The following is a 16,848-nucleotide window of genomic DNA, read 5'->3' on the forward strand; positions in this document are numbered from 1 at the left end:
GCTGGGACCCAGGGGCAGGCTGTCCCTCCCCACACTCCCCCAGCCCTGCCCTTACCCCTTTGCAGATGGCCACGGCCTCCTTGGACATGGACTTGGGGTAGGCGACGTTGTGCTCCATGATGGACTGGAAGAGCTCATCTTCATCTTCTCCCTCAAAGGGGGCCTGGAGCCAAGCAGACACAGCTTCAGGGGCCCTCCTGGGTCCCAAAGATCCCTGGGGCTGCCCTGCTCCTTGGCCTGGAGCCAGCCCCACAGTGACACTGGTCCTGTCACTGCGATCCCCAGACCAGCATCGCCCCCAGCTCAGAGGGTGCCCACCCACGTGCCAGGCGTGGCAATGCCACAGCAGCCTGTCCTGTGCCCACAATGGACCCAGCCCACCCAGAGGAGCCCAACTCAGTCACCTGGCCAGCCAGCATCTCATAGAGCAGCACTCCAAACGCCCACCAATCCACTGACTTCCCGTAGGGCTGGTAGGCAATGATCTGCAAACAGCAACAGCACAAAAATCACACAAAAATTACAGTGCAATATCAGTGCAATATCAGTGCAATATCAGTGCAATATCAGTGCAATATCAGTGCAATATCAGTGTAATACCAGTGCAATATCAGTGCAATATCACTGCAATATCAGTGCAATATCAGTGCAATATCAGTGCAATAGCAGCAACAGCAGTGTTACCCCCCAGCTCTGACACAGGGCAAAGCCACCCCAGCTGCAGTGGGTCACAGGGATGGGGTTATTCCCTGGGACACACTTCAGCACTGGAACCCCACCCCGAGGGACCCCAGACCCTCCCCTTGCTCTCTACAGTGCCCTGGGAAACTCAGGTGGGAGCAGTTCACACCACACAGGCCTTTAAAGGGAAAGAGCACTTGAAAGAAATCCCCTGTCCTGTGCTGTTCCCACTGCTGGTGTGGGAAGGTCACAGCCCTGCAGGTGACAGGGCCATTCCTGGGTGCCAAAGTGATTTGCATCCTAATTTCCCACTTGCTGTTCTGCTTTTGGAAAAAGACAAATTAGGGCAAGGAGAAGAAAATAAGAGTTAAAGTGAAAACACTTGGGCATACACAGGGAGAGCTGGTGATTTGTCCTGCTGTGAAGGAGCATTAATCACCCACAGTCACCAGCTCTGCACCAGCAGCCCCAGAATTAATCCTGGTGGGATGAGGGATGGATCCAGGAATGGGAAACCTCACTGGAGCAGCAAACACAATGTGGTTCAGCACACAAGAGCACTGATGTCCCAGCAAAGAGAATCTCTCTCTCTGAAATATCTAAATGTATAAATACTAACTTCATCATTGCAAATTCAGCAGAGTGACAAGAGTTTGGAGAGACACTTTTAAGTGAAGGGAACAGACATTTGAGAATAATTACTGCTCTGAATTTCACAAGTCTGGATTAAACTGTGCCCATACAGCACCTCATGGAAGTGTCATGTGTGACTCTATCACACCAGTAGTAACCAAATCCAAATTCATATTGCGGGGATCCAGAGCCATGGATGGGGAGCCTCTCCCCATCAGACATGGCCCCTCACTGCAAACAGTGAGCTAGAGAGATCCAAAGATTTCCCCTCCACGTGGAAATATTATTCACTAATAATCCCCCGTTTCTCACTAGTCATGTTGTGCTGGAAGCTTCTATCACACACAGTGAGGGGCAGAGCTGAGCCCTGGGTTTGCCATTTCCAGGAGTGAGTCAGGAACAACCTGCAGTGGGTCTGAGCATGCCAAGGACAGAGCAGGCTCAGAGCTGGCAGCAGGATGGACACAGGAAAACCCCAGTGAGGAAATCCCCCTGCAGGGAGAGCGGCATGAGGATGTGCTGCTCTTGGAGGTGGGAGCAGCACACAGCACCCCAGGCAGGCAGATCCAGCATCCCTGTTCCCTTAGGGGGATGTGGGGATGCACAGGGCCGGGGGCATGAACTCTGCAGGCTGATGGTGGATTCCTGAATGTCCCTGTTTCAGCTGCAGAGCTGCCCAAGGCCAGGAGGGAGCACAGGGAGCACAGGGATGGTGAATTTGGTGAATTCCTGAATGCCCCTGTTTCAGCTGCAGAGCTGCCCAAGGCCAGGAGGGAGCACGGGGAGCACAGGGATGGTGAATTTGGTGAATTCCTGAATGTCCCTGTTTCAGCTGCAGAGCTGCCCAAGGCCAGGTCAGGTCACCCCATGGCAGGGAGCACAGGGATGGTGAATTTGGTGAATTCCTGAACCCCTGTTTCAGCTGCAGAGCTGCCCAAGGCCAGATCAGGTCACCCCATGGCAGGGAGCACAGGGATGGTGAATTTAGTGAATTCCTGAACCCCTGTTTCAGCTGCAGAGCTGCCCAAGGCCAGGAGGGAGCACAGGGATCAGTTCCGTCCCTACCTCGGGCGCGATGTAGTCCGGGGTGCCACAGAAGGTCTTGGTGGTGACCCCATCCCAGATGTTCTCCTTGCACATGCCAAAGTCGGCGATCTTGATGTGCCCCTCGCTGTCCAGCATCACATTGTCCAGCTTCAGGTCCCTGCAGGGCAAAGCAGACCGTGACACAAGTTCCTGCCTCACCTGCACTCCGCCCCCTGCAATACAAAGCAGCTGTGTTTCCCCGTGCTGCCCAGCCCCAGAGTGCCTGTTTGTGGTACCAGCCCCCAGCTCTGCTCCTTTGCACCAGCTGCAGAGGTGGATCCAACCACACATCCCTGGATCTCAATCCCAGCCTCGAGCCACCCTCCAGAGGTGGATGCTGCAGCCTCAAGGACACCTCTGTAGCAAGCACTGGGCATTCTGGTGCAGTTTCTACATTCTGGCTGGGTTCAAGGCTGTGTTTTCTAATTATCCTGTCAGTGCTCAGAACCCTGACAGGCCAAAGGCACACGGACACGAGCTGGGATTCAGATTCCGAGGAAGGAAGGAAGCAGAGCCACTGGGGACCAGCAGACCTAGAATCTCTCCACAGCAGCTGATGGCAAGAAACAGCCCTCACGTCAAGTTTGCTCCACTTCTTTCATCTTTAGCATCTCCTGACTCCAGCAGCACTGCTGGCATCTCCCTTCACAGAGCCCTTAATGGTATCTGACACTCATTAGGATGCTGCGCTCCACCCTGGGCTCTGCCAGCTCTCCCGGCAGGGAGGAGCAGCGAGCGCTGCCTCCAGAGCTCAGCCAGCAGCCTGTGAGCCTGGTGCTGCGCATGGCAGCGACCTCTGGCTGCTGGCAGCACACTGGGGATGGCACTGAAGCCTCGGTGGCCAAGCAGAAGCGACAGGGTGGCACCGCAGAGCTCGGACAGGCCACTGGCACACGCTGACTCCAGGGGCAGCGTAAGAGAGCAGGGCCCTGCAGCCAAACCCAGGGCTTGGAGCTGGTCCCGGCTGCCAGGGAGCATTTGTGTTGTGTGGAGAGAACACATGGAACAGGGCAGGGGAGAGCCAGAGCTGCCTTCCCATCAGCTGGGGTGAAGCAGGAACCTCCCCCAGACCAGGGGCACCCACGGCTCCTTTTGGGACACACCACGTGCATGGCTGCACCCAGTGATCCCACAGGTCCTTCCCAACCCTAAGGATGCTGCCATGGTGCTGTGGGCAGCTGCCAGCCCATCCATAGCACGGGCAGGGACAGGCCCTGAGCAGCTCTGGGACAAGGAGGGAGGCAGGAACGAGCTCACCTACCGGTAAATGATGCCTTTGCTCTGCAGGAAGAACAGCCCGATGGCTATTTCTGCTGCGTAGAACCTGAAAGAGGAGGTTTAAAACTGACAATTACAGGAGATAAATAAAACCTTCCCAATGGGGTGGCAGCGAAGGGAGCGCGTCAGGCAGGTGCGAGCAAGGACAAGGCAGGGAAATTCCAGAGGAGGGTCACAGGGGATGATCCAAGGCAGCCTGAGCTGGCAGGGATGCCTCTGGGGGCTGGCACTTCTGGTGGCACAGATTAAGCAAGAGCTGGACCCAGGGCTGCTCCTCAGGACAGGCTGGCAGCACGGCTCAGAGAGCCATCCCTGCTCCTGGGGCCAGCAGGCACTGCCACAAGTACTGCCACACTGCCCTGGGGCATGCCCCGGGTCTCAGAGGGCTCTCAAACACCATTGAGCCCACCAGGCTGTGCTCAGTGTTTGTGGGTTTATGTGAGCACCTGGAGGCTCCCAGGAACACATCCTGCTCTGCCCAGCTCTCAAGGAACAGGAGCCAAGAGTTAACACCTGGCAGAGCAGCCAAACCTGCCCTGGGAAAGGACCAGGGAGAGCAGAGCCCTGGTGTCTCCCAGGAAGCCCCCACACCCTCTGCATGGTGCCTTTATGTGCCTACGTTTATCTATTTCTACTGCCTTTATGTGCCTACATTTATCTATATCTATTGCTTTTATGTACCCACATTTATCGATTTCCCTCAATTACTTACAATACAATGCACCCCAAGGGCGAGGTGGAGGCAGCAGCGCCAGACAAAGAGCTCTGCTGCACCTTCCCGTCGCTGATTCCTGCCAGGAGCTGCCCTGCAGAGCCCGGGCTCTGTCTGTGGCACAGTGCACCCCACAGGTACCCCGGGGTGCCAAAGCAGCGCACTCACACAGCGTGGGGCTCCTTGAACCTCCCGACCTGCTGGATCTGGTACATCAGGTCCCCACCGTTCACATATTCCATCACAAAGTACAAGCGATCCTGGGGGAAGAAGGGAGCAGTTAGCAGCAGGATGATCAGAGCAGGGAGCCTGCAGGGTCAGGAACGGGCGCCAAGGGGCCTGGCAGCCCCAGGCTGTCACTGCAGGGAGCACAGCCACCATCCCCGTGCTGCCCAGGGGCTGCTGACCACACAGAGCCCACGAGCATTAATGCCTTGGGACCGGAGCTCTGCCCCTCTGCAGACACATCCCCTGGAGAAGGCAAGTGCAGGAACCCCTAAACCAGAGGTTTTTCCCTGCCAGGAGCACATTTGCCCTTCCTGCAGAAGCCATTTCCAGAGAGCTGCTCTGCAGGTCCCCGCTGGCATTTCCCTGGCACTCCCTGGCTCCAGTCAGGGCATGCACAGAGACACGAGCAGTTCCCAAGGGGACTGAGCTCCATCCAGGGCCACCAGGGCTGGGCCAGGCCCAGGAGGGGCTGCGACACCCCCAGCCCTGTCCCAGGATGGCAGTGCTGGGGTGCAGGGCAGGCAGGAGGGGGCTGCTCCCACTGCTCACCCCTTCCAGCCTGCTCTGAGGGTCGCTCTGGCCATGCTCAGAGGGCAAAGGGGGTCCAGAGGGGAGGACATGGAGCATTTCCCAGCCTGGCAGTGCCCACCCAGCACCCACAGGGCATTTCCCAGCCTGGCAGTGCCCACCCAGAGGATCTTGGCTCCGCAGTGCTGCCCCCCCAGCTGTGGGGCAGCCCCAGGGATGGAGCACAGCAGCACGGGGCAGTGGGGCTGTGTAAAACACGCTGCACTCATGGGATAGAGCAGGGAATTGTGTAAAACACACTGCACTGAGGGGACAGAGCAGGGAATTGTGTAAAACACACTGCACTGAGGGGATAGAGCAGGGAATTGTGTAAAACACACTGCACTGAGGGGACAGAGCAGGGAACTGTGTAAAACACACTGCACTGAGGGGATAGAGCAGGGAATAGTGTAAAACACACTGCACTCATGGGATAGAGCAGGGAATTGTGTAAAACACACTGCACTGAGGGGATAGAGCAGGGAATAGTGTAAAACACACTGCACTGAGGGGACAGAGCAGGGAACTGTGTAAAACACACTGCACTCATGGGATAGAGCAGGGAATTGTGTAAAACACACTGCACTGAGGGGATAGAGCAGGGAACTGTGTAAAACACACTGCACTGAGGGGATAGAGCAGGGAATTGTGTAAAACACACTGCACTCATGGGATAGAGCAGGGAATTGTGTAAAACACACTGCACTGAGGGGATAGAGCAGGGAATTGTGTAAAACACACTGCACTGAGGGGACAGAGCAGGGATTTCAGCTTTTCACTGCCTGGGGGTTTGGGAGCACCCCTGAGTGCAGGGCAGCCCTGGCAGGGCGGCCAGCCCACGTGTGGCAATGTCACCTTGAGCAGGCAGAGCAGCGCTGGGCTGGGCTGCAGCTGCCTCCTAAATATATCGATCTGCTTCAAGGAGGAAGAGCATTAAAAACACTGCCTCTCGAGGCAGCCAGCTGAGCTCTAAAAGCAGGAGCTTTGGGTGGGGAAGGGAGTGCTGTGCCCAGCAGAGCCGGGAGTGACTCAGGCAGGCAGATGGGCTACAGCAGGGATGGGCACCGAGCTGGCCTGGCCCTGCCCCTGCCACCAAGGACAGCCCTGGGCAGCCCCCAGACACAGATGGAAATGCACTGCAGAGCCTGGCACGGAGCTGGTGGCACTCCCCTGTCCCCGGGCAGCCAGAATGGCACTGCCAGGGCTCCTTCCAGTGCCCTGCTAATGAACGGCTCCATGGCCTGCCTGGCTGCACGCTGGGAACAAGGGGCAGAGCCAGGACAACAGCCATGCTCCCCATCCACCCCTTACCAGATATTAGGGAGAAATCCCTCCCTGGGAGGGTGGGCAGGCCCTGGCACAGGTGCCCCGAGCAGCTGTGGCTGCCCCTGGATCCCTGGCAGTGCCCAGGCCAGGCTGGATGAGGCTCAGAGCACCCTGGCACAGCAGAAGCTGTCCCTGCCCATGGATGGTGTTCAAGATCCTTTCCAACCCAAACCATTGCAGGACTGTGTGATTCATCATCTCACACAATCTCAGTGAGGCTGTGGCTGCTGTGCCCTTCACTGCCAAGGCACAGCTCACCTGGGGACCCCCAGGGACCCCCTCACCCCCTGCCCGAGCCCAGGCTCTGCCCTGGGGCCTCTCAGATCCCCCAGCCCCAGGCAGGAGCTCTCTCCCTGCTCATCCTCCCTTGCTCTTTAAAGGCAGATTTAGGGCTTCTCTGTCTCCTGGAGCCGCTGAGCCAACAGCCCTGGTGGGGAACTGTGCTCAGGCCCGTGCTCCCAGAAATCAAAGTGCTTTGTGCCAGCCTTTGATAATACAGCCTGCTATACATTTTGATTACATTACAAATACGATTACTATTAAGCTACTATGGGTCTGCCAGGAATAATCCCGTGCTGACTCACTTCAGATGCCAGGAGATGCTGTGTGAAATAGCTGCTCCTGCTTCAGCCTGATTGCTGTGCTGCAAAGCCGGGCTGCAGGCTTTAAATACACCCAGTGTGTTTGGGAAATGAAATTTCTGGGACAATATTAAAATGTAATCCTCCCGGAAAGCATTGTCACCGTTCTAAAGGGCTCTGCTGGCTCCACTGATGTGCACCTGGACATTCTCATTCACTGCTCCAGGGCCAGGCAGGGATTGCATTGAAGGCGCCCTGTCCCCTCTGCGCTCCTGACTCACACAAACCCAACCCCACACCCATGGCAAAGTGGATTTCCTGCAGTTTGGATTCGCCTTCTCCCTGTGCTCAGGGCTTTGATCAGAGGATTGAGTCCTGGGCAAAGTGCAGCCCTTTGCTACTGAGCCCTAAGGGATGCTGCGGGCACCTGAGGGGCTGGGAATCACCTCTGGTGTCCCCACAGCTCCCTGCTGGACACATCTCAGGGCCCAGCTGTTGTACATGACCCTTCCATGTCACACACACACACTTTGGTCCTGGGGGCACCTTTGCCAGTGAACTGGAGAAGGTGTGAGGCTGCCAAGGCAGAGAACACACAATTGCTATGGCAGGTGCAGTGATGTACAGAGAATATGAAATCCTGGAGTGGTTTGGGGTGGAAGGGACCCTAAATCCCACCCAGCGCCACCCCTGCCATGGGCAGGGACACCTCCCATTGTCCCAGGTTGTCCATCCTGGCCTGGGGCACCATTCCAACCCATATCCCAGAGCGTCGGGCTCCCCGTGCTCAGGGTGCCCAGCCCAGCAGCCCTTACCATGGTCTGGAAGCAGGAGTGCAGCTGGGTGAGGAAGGGAGGCTTCCCCGAGAGCGCCAGCACGCGCTTCTCCACCATGGTGCACTCCACGTCGTCGTCCTGGATCACCACGTCCTTCTTCAGGATCTTCACAGCATACAGCTCGTCCGTGCCCTTCCTCTCTGCCAGCATCACCTGCAGGGGCACAGCACACCGAGGGGCACGGGGAGCTGCAGAGCCTCCAGCTGGAACGGGCCCAGCTGCTGGCTCCGCACCGGGGGCTGCCCCGAGGAGGGGCCAAACCACACACGGCTGCTCCCAAGAGCATCCAGGGATCTAAGGGTTAACCATCTCCTTCCTCACCACCTCAGTGCCTCCAGGAGCCGGCCCCAGGGCTCTGATGGTCCCTGAGCCCAGCTCTCCTCAGGGGTTTGGCACCCTCAGGGTGACACCAGCGCTGGGAGGGTGTCCAGAGGCTGAGCACAGAGCCCATCAAATTACAATGTGGTAAATAATTGAGGTGGAAAAGAGTTAGTCTCTAGTGAATGGTAATAAAAACCCCCATGATTTTCTGTGCCTCAGTGTCCCCCTCCAGAACAATGAGCAGACCCCATCAGGAGCTGGTTCACCACCCAGCCAAGGCACCTCTCAGCCAGCAGAGCCCACCCAACCTCCCAGTCCCACCCAGTCCCAGCCAGTGCAGGTTTATTCACTTCAGCAAATGGGATTCACTGCTCCTGCTGGTGCCAATCCCTGGGTTAACCCCACCAGCCCAGCCAGGGTCCCTGCCTGACCCAGCACATGCTCCATCAGCTCAAGCTGCTCCTTGGGCTGCCGGCACATAAACCCTCTCTGAAACCTCCTTTGGTTCCTGTTTTCCCTCCCTCAGCCTCTCATGGCCTCAGACTGGAGTGCTGGTGGAAATGAATTGCTCTTCATTGAAGGAGCTGGCACAGATCCTGCATGGATCAGGAACAGCAGCTCGGGGCTTCGGGGAATAAATTACGTGGAGGCACCATCGATAGGGTGGAACTGAAACGCGCTCCAGGCCGGGCCAGACGGGCAGAGGACACATGAGCGGCTCTCAGGGTGACTTCAGAGACACCAGGGCCAGCAGAACTTACAGAATTTACAGAATTAACCCTCTGGTGTTCCAGCCCTCTGCAGCTCCACAGGCTGCCCGGGCAGGGGGCAGTGCCACCCTGAGGGATTTCACAGATGGCAGATGTGGCACTTGGGGACAGGGGGGTGGCAGTGCTAGGGTGGGACTCCGTGTCCCAGAGGGCTTTTCCAAGCTCAGAGACTCTGTGATTCCAGTCTGGGACACAGCCTGGCATTAGGGAGGGCAGGGCAGGGGGCACAGCCTGGGGCGTGAGGTCTGTGGTGCCACCCACTGGTTTGGGTGCAGGGCACAGGGCTCTGCCATTGCCATGGGTGGGGCAGGGCTGCAGCCAGCTCATCCCACAGCAGGGCTGAGCCATGGGGGTGTCAGGGACTTTGGGATGGGATTTATTCACCTGCTCATCCTTGAAGAGCCCTGGGTACCCAGAGCAGCTCCTTGTGATGTGAGATGGAACCCAGCAAGGCTCAAGGCTGTGGCTGCCCCTGGAGCCCTGGCAGTGCCCAGGCCAGGCTGGACAGGGCTGGGAGCACCTGGCACAGAGGGAGGTGTCCCTGCCATGGCACTGGGTGATCTCTAAGGTCTCTCCCAGCCCAAGGCAGTCCCTGTTTGTGTGCCAGGGCAGCAGACACAGCTGCCTCACACAGTGCCTGCACCCCTGCCCTCCCCTGGGGCTCTGCTCAAATGGAGCTGCTTTGGTTCAGTGCCTCCATTTATCACCATTTTACACCCACTGAGCTTCACACGGCACCTCACACAGGTGCTAAAACCAGAGCTCATTTTAGGTGACAAAAGCAGAAGTGCTTTGGTTGCTCAAAATTGGTGGAAAAGAAGCAGTAACCACTGCAGGAACGTATTTTGAGGGCAAATTAAACCTGTTACCTGAGTGTAAGAGCATTATATACAATATCAGTTCTGTACAGACCTGCCTTGCCATCCACAGCCCTGTCAGAGGAAAGGTGACTAAAGCAGGGAGCCTCTGAGCCTGGCAGCTGCCTCTGCCCTGAGGGACCTTGCTGAGCACCTGGCTCCCAGCCCTCTGCAGGGACAGCCTGGCTGGGGTGCCCCCATAATGCAGAACCTGCTCAGGGCTGTCCATGCTGTGAGTGGGGCTCTAATCCACCCAGGGCTGCTCTGCTGGGGCACAGCTGGGCTGGATTCCCCTCTGTGTCACAGAACCCCAGAACCTCTGGGCTGGAAACCAGCCAGGGCTGCACTGCTGGGGCACAGCTGGGCTGGATTCCCCTCTGTGTCACAGAACCCCAGAACCTCTGGGCTGGAAACCAGCCAGGGCTGCACTGCTGGGGCACAGCTGGGCTGGATTCCCCTCTGTGTCACAGAACCCCAGAACCTCTGGGCTCTAATCCACCCAGGGCTGCACTGCTGGGGCACAGCTGGGCTGGATTCCCATCTGTGTCACAGAACCCCAGAACCTCTGGGCTCTAATCCACCCAGGGCTGCTCTGCTGGGGCACAGCTGGGCTGGATTCCCATCTGTGTCACAGAACCCCAGAAAACCTTTAGGCTGGAAAAGCCCTCCCAGCCCACTGAATCCCAGCTGTGCCCGATCCCAACCTTGTCCCCAGAGCCCCGAGTGCCACATCCCAACACTCCTTGGACACCTGCAGGGACGGGCACTCCAAACCTCCCTGGGCAGCCCTTGCCAGTGCCTGAGCACCCTTTCCAGGAACAAATTCCTGCTGCTGTCTGGAGGTGCCCAAACCCCAAAGATGCAAACAGCTCAGTGCCCCTGGCACAGCCCGGAGCCCAGGACAGGGACACAGATGGGGACAGGGGAGCAGGGAGCCAGCCTCGCCCGTGCCCTGCCCTGCTGCCAGGTGTCACACCCAGAGCAGAGCAGAGCCCTCAGCCCAGGGAACCCTCCCTGCCCTGGAGCCCAGAGCTGCATTGCCCAAAGGCTCCACCCTGCTCAGCAAAAAACACAAACCCCAAAAAGCCTGACAGCTCCAGAGCACCACAGATTGATCAGCTGCAAAAATATGAGCAAGCCACCTAATTTCCCTCTCCTCTATTTATAATGCAGCAAAGCAAACCCAGGCTGGCCGTGCCAGGCGCTGCCTCCCTCCGTGGGAGCGGCTCCAGCCCTATGGAGCTGCCACCAGCCCCATCCTCGGCAGCCCACAGGGACCCCAGGGCAGCAGGGGCACCTGTGTGCCAGGCTGAGCGTGCCAAGGCAGAGCACACAGCCCCACGCCCCTCTTTTCCCAGGCACATCCATTTCCACCCCCAGGCCTGGCTCGGGGATCTCCATCTGCCAGCGCGCTCGCTGGGAAGCAGATTGCATTCCTGTTTAACTTTTTATTGCTGCAGAAAAAAGCTGATATTTAACTTGATTTATTCCTGCAATATAGAGTGTTTGTTTGGGAATGCTCCAGCACAAGGACTGGAGATATTCTGAGCACAGAGAAAGCAAGTTTGTCAAACTGGACAGCCACCGAGGGCAGCGGGTGGGCACTGCTGACCCTGGAGAGAGCAAAACGCTGAGCAGGACATGTGGGGTGCCAAAGGGTTAACAGAGACAGACAGAGTTCACTCAAACAGTGCGACTGCAGCCCCAGAGCTCTGCCTGCCAGCAGGGACTGGCAGCAGGCACAGGAGCAGGCGCCAGCCCCGGAGAGGGAAGGACACGGTGCCAGCCTGGAGAGGGATGGCAGTGCCATGGGCACACCAGGAGCTGCTCTCCCTGCTCCAGACACCCCTGCCAGGCTCCTCCCGCACATCTGGCACCTCTGTTGGCGCAGGAGGCGGGGCCGGGGCGGCGGCACCTGGGCGTCCCCGTGCCGGGATGCCCAGGGATGCCTGGCGAGGTGCAGGCACACGTGAGGGCGAGGCCGCAGCCACCCGGAGGAACCAACGTGCTGTTTTAATTAGCGCTAATTAGCATATTTATAACATGCTGTTCCAGGGAACAGTTTCTGTCACACTTTCCCTTATATAAGGCAGAGCCGGCTGAGGAGTTTGCTAATGTTGCTCAGATTCAGGGGGAGAAGGCGGCGGGGACACGGCACAGGCACGGAGCCCCCAGATGCCAGCACGGGCTCTGGGAGGGGCACAGGGGACATTCCTGTGAGAGAGCAGCAGGGCAGGGGCACAGGGCTGTCCTGCACCCCAGGACGCCAACCCACAGCACGGGGGTGCCACAGACATCTTTTATAAAATTCCTTTCCTTGGGATTTCTCCTCCTGAGAAGCTGAGAGGCCTCAGGAACAAAATGCAAACATTGATTATCTGCTGCTGTGGAATGCAACAGGTGCATCTGGGATTGGTGAAATGAAAAAATGAAGGCTCCAAGTCACATAATCACCAGGAGAAGGAAATTCTGTTACTGCTCACAACCAGTCTGGAAAGTTAATTAAAATGTCCCATATACTTGTAACTGTTAGAGAAGAAGGAAACCCCAACCAAATAAAAAAGAGCTTTAAATACACAGCTTATCTTCCCAAAAGGATGCAGTTTGTGGTGGTGTCATCAGACATCTATGGGGTGCCCTGTGGGGCACAGGGGAGCCAAGCTGGGCTCCCAGTGCTGTGATACCAGTGCTCCCAGTCCCACCGGGGGTGTTCAGTGCTCCCAGTGCCCCCATGGGTGCTCAGAGCAGACACAGGGGCAGCTCACCTTCCCAAAGCTCCCTTTGCCCAGCACCATCAGGAAGTTGAAGTCCGAGAGCTTCATGCGGTCCCGGCTGCCGTTGTTGTCCAGTTTGGAGATGGCATTTCGTGTCTTCTCATCCGCAGCCTTGGAGCCCGTGCCAATCTTGGCTCTCTGCAGAGGGGGAGACGGGGCAGGGAGGAGAGCATCACTGGGGGCAGCAGGGACAATGGGCATTGCAAACCCAGGGGTGCTCCCCAAATGCCACCCGAGCAGCTCCTTCCCAGCTCAGAAACCAGCCTGAGCTTTGGGAGCCTTTTCCATGGGCGTGATGGGCACCAAGAAAGGCTCTGCAGGAGCCACCAGCCCTGGCACGTGGCACTGCTCTGCTGCTTCCCAGTTCATCCCGGTGATGCCAGAGAGCTGGGAATCACCTGTGGCCCTGGTCACCCCCGTGCCAGTGGGACACTGCAGCCTGCCCTGCCACCCTGCCTGTGCCCAGCCATCCAGAGCATGGCAAACAGCCCTAAGGAAGCTCTTCTGGGGCAAAAACTGCCTCTGACTCTTCTTCACCAGAAAAAGAGGGGTGAACATAAATACATGAAGGTAAAACACGGGACTTTTTATCCAGCCCCACATCCATTGCTGCCCTGTGGTCCCTCCCATTGGAGATGTCCTGTGATTGCATCTGAAACTGGAGGGGATGGCAGAGGAAGCCACGAACGCATTTGGAACAGTCCAGAACAGAAAGCCAGACAGCCTGACAGCCAGCCTGACAGACAGACAGACACACAGCCCCTCCTGCCCCTGGCCACCACAGCTGCCCCTCACAAAGCCCCGTTTTTAAGCCCCAGCCCCCAGCAGCGGCCGGTGCCCCCTGCCCAGGGCTGTGCTGATCCTGCTCCCCCAAGGCTCTCCCAGGATTTTCCCCCCTCACTCCCAGCACTGTGAGGCTGTGCTGGGCTCAGCCTAGCGTGAAATTCCATTAACCCGGCCCCGGCGGCTCCATTTGGCTGCTGCTGTGGCAGCCCCTGCAGACAGCCCCTCCCGGGGAACCTCAGCCTCTGCTGCTGCCTCTAATTGCTTCTCTCGAGCTGCTCCAGGCTGCAGAACGCCCCTCTCAAGGTCACCTGCAGCCCTGGGAGCACGGGAACAGCTCCTGCACTGCCAGCCCGAGCAAGGGGCTCTTCCCACACCCATTGGGGTGACCCCGGCACGTCCCAGGCCCCAGCACACCCCACTCCTCATCCTCATCCTCACTCCAGCACCAACCGCAGCCCAGCTGGAGGGGGATTCCTGCCCTGACACTGAGTCCCTAAGCAGGAGGAAAGTTGTGTATAAATAAGATAAAGGAAAAGGAGAGCAGGAGCTAACTCTCCAGTCTGTGCTGCAATCACAGAGTTCATGCTGAGAACCATAAGGGCAACTCTCTCATTTCTGCAAGGCTCATTGCATGTGGGTCTCCAGATGCACCACGCTCATTCCTGGGGTTCTGTGGAGGCTCCAGCTGCACGGAGAAATGGCCAATTTCTGCTCGCTCAGCAAGGTCTGCATCCATCATTCAGCAAGAACTGCCATGGCTTATGAGGCAGCAAACAGACATTTCCCCTTGGAGCCTCTGTGGGCAGCAGGAGCCTGCCCCACGTCCCTGCCCTGCCAGGGAGAGCCCCTTCCTGAGGGCATGGCAGGCAGCGAGGAACACCCCTGAGCCCAAGGACAATCAACTCACCTCAAACTTCTGCCTCAGCTCCTCGTTTCCTTCCTCTCCCTCGGGAGGCACGGGGACGTTGAAATACTCGCCCTCCTCCTGGCTGAGCAGCTTGAACCTGCAGGGACAGAGAGGGCACAGCTCAGGGCTGGGCAGGCAGGGCCCCCTGCCCCAGCACCCTCCCTGTACAGCACCCAGGGACCCTCCCAGGGATGTTCTGGTCCCTCTGTGTCCTGGGGACCCCCCAGCCCAGGGGGTGCATCCCCTGCCTGCTGTGGTGGGCACACAGAGCACTGGTGTCCCTGCCAAGCCACTCCTGACCCAAACCCACACACAAAATCATGCTTCTGGTGACTGTCACCCCGGTTTTTTAAGATTTTCTAAGCCTTCTGATGCTGACATTCTTGTAGTGAGCTTTCTCACACACTTTCTGTAAATAACTCATTGCATTGCATTCCTTTATGGAGGAGGAGAGAGTTGATGGACTGTTGGTTTGACCAGTGTCATTGCAGAGGTGGCACTGTCACCCTGCAATCCACTGTCACTTTTGGAAAACCATAAATGTTGGAGTCAGAAAATAAACTTCCCTTTTTTCTTCACCTTGAGAACAGCGGTGCGTGCTTGTGTTCTTTCATGTCCTGTAGTGACAGGTGACAGGCACAGGTGTGGGCAAAGCCCTTCCAGCAGCTGCCCCAGAAGGACAGACAGCACATGGCACATGCCAGGCTGGCACTGCCACCCTGAGCACACAGACAGGATGCTCCACAAAGGAGGAGGAAAGCTTCAGCAGCAGTGGCCAGAAATCATGGGAACTCCATTCAGCTGGCAGGAGTTTGACCCTGCTGGGGCACAGCCCAGGTGTGCCCAGCCCAGGTGAACTGGGTGTGATGCCAGGGGCTGCTCCAGGACAGCCCTGCCTGCCCAGACTCTGCCCTGAGCTGGCTCCTCCATTAACTGCAGCTGTTTGGCTATGAAATATGGATCAGAGCTCCTTCTCCTGCAGGTTATCCAGCCAGCACCGTGACAAGGAAAACCACTTAGATCTCCAGTTCCAAGCGTTTGAACAGGCTGGGAGGGGCTTTGGGAACTGGCAGTGCATGGCACACACACACACACACTCTGACAGGGCACTGGGAGCTGGGAAGGGACAGATCCCTGCTGGCCTCCAGAGGGGAAGCCCTGCCCCATCAGGGCCTGGCAGGTGACCAGCACAATGCCACCGTGTCACTGTCGTTTTCTGACAAATCCCTTCGCCAGGATTCTCCTCCTGGGAAGCTGAGAAACCTCTGAGAAAAATGGAACCAATCATAATCTGATTGCTTCTCCTGTGTTTTGCTGCTTTGGAATGTGGTTTGGACATTGTTTACCAACTGGTCACTGTTTGATTGGTTTCATGTGAATTGTTTTGATTTTTGACACAGCCAGGCTGTGTCAAGGCCCTGGAGAGAGTCATAAGTTTTCATTATTATCTTTTAGCCTTCTGTCTGTGCTCCTCCTCTCCATTTCCCAAGGCCTCCAGGCCACGGAGGAGGTCACACAAAGGCAGCCCATGGTCCATGCCCTGGTGCCACACAGACACCCCATGGCAGCAGTGATGCTCAGCAGCCCCATCCGTGGAGCTGGGAGGGCTCCTGGAGCAGAGGGCAGCTGTGAGGTCTGAGGGGCTGCCCCATCCCAGGCACAAACACCCTGGGCTGCCCTGTGACCCTGGTGGTGACACAACAAGGACATCTCACCATCCATCCACGCCTGACTTCTGCAGCTCAGAGATGCCAAAGGACAGGGAGCCCATGAAGTCGTTCCTGCTGGTCAGATCCCAGTCCCAGATCTCCACAGACAACCTCCTGTCCTTGTCTGCCTCCTTCAGCTGGCTGCAAGAGACAAGGGAAAGGGCTGGGAAAAGGGGTGGCAAAGGGATGGGAAAGGGGGACAGCAAAGGGATGGATGGAAAAGGGATGGGTGGCAAAGGGGATGATCCCACCCTGAGCCCCCCAAACTCCACGTGGACAGGGTGCAAGGGAAGGGATGGTCCCCAGGGCCTGCTGGGTCTCCAACATCTGATCTCAGGGCACATCTGATCTCAGGGCACATCTGACCCTCACAGAGAGCACAGAGCTCCTGCCCAGACACACTGTGCTCTGAGCAGGGTCATGGCAGAGCTTTGGGTGCTTCTGTGTCCCTTACGGAACAAAAAAGAATCATTTCTCACTTGAGTCAGCTCAATGCCTCTGAATAATTAAATCAGAGCAAATAAAGCCACATGAATTCTTGGTGGCGAGAAAATTCACTTTAGAAATTTAAACGTTTTCCTTGTACTTACAATTTAAATGTCTCGTTCCACTCGGGATTCAGGGAGCACTTGATAGTTTTGGTCTTCTGTTTGCTTTCGTTTTTGGGGTCAGGGATTAGCTTAAGCTTCACGTAGGGATCTGACAAGCCATTAGGGTCCATAGGAACTAGGTTTTTAGCATCTCTTACTGGGGAAGAGAAAAAGGATTAAATTCAGCATTCCAGCTATAAAAATAC

The 16,848-nt window shown here is 57.2% G+C and overlaps 1 protein-coding gene across 2 annotated transcripts in view; it reads right to left on the bottom strand.

Annotated features, from left to right (window-relative positions):
* The window catches only part of PRKCB (protein kinase C beta), an 85,744-nt gene that overhangs the window by 13,716 nt on the left and 55,180 nt on the right, over positions 1-16,848 (bottom strand). For both annotated transcript variants that reach the window (XM_058035724.1, XM_058035725.1), the window contains exons 6-15: positions 16,643-16,799; positions 16,059-16,193; positions 14,344-14,440; positions 12,642-12,788; positions 7,908-8,081; positions 4,559-4,650; positions 3,662-3,724; positions 2,380-2,518; positions 405-485; positions 56-163 (exon numbers count right to left, since the gene is read on the bottom strand). In XM_058035724.1, the coding sequence (XP_057891707.1) occupies positions 56-163; positions 405-485; positions 2,380-2,518; positions 3,662-3,724; positions 4,559-4,650; positions 7,908-8,081; positions 12,642-12,788; positions 14,344-14,440; positions 16,059-16,193; positions 16,643-16,799 (1,193 nt within the window). The remainder of the gene's footprint in view (positions 1-55; positions 164-404; positions 486-2,379; positions 2,519-3,661; positions 3,725-4,558; positions 4,651-7,907; positions 8,082-12,641; positions 12,789-14,343; positions 14,441-16,058; positions 16,194-16,642; positions 16,800-16,848) is intronic.

The sequence above is a fragment of the Melospiza georgiana genome, chromosome 16, assembly GCF_028018845.1.
Source record: "Melospiza georgiana isolate bMelGeo1 chromosome 16, bMelGeo1.pri, whole genome shotgun sequence".
Classification (NCBI taxonomy): domain Eukaryota; kingdom Metazoa; phylum Chordata; class Aves; order Passeriformes; family Passerellidae; genus Melospiza; species Melospiza georgiana.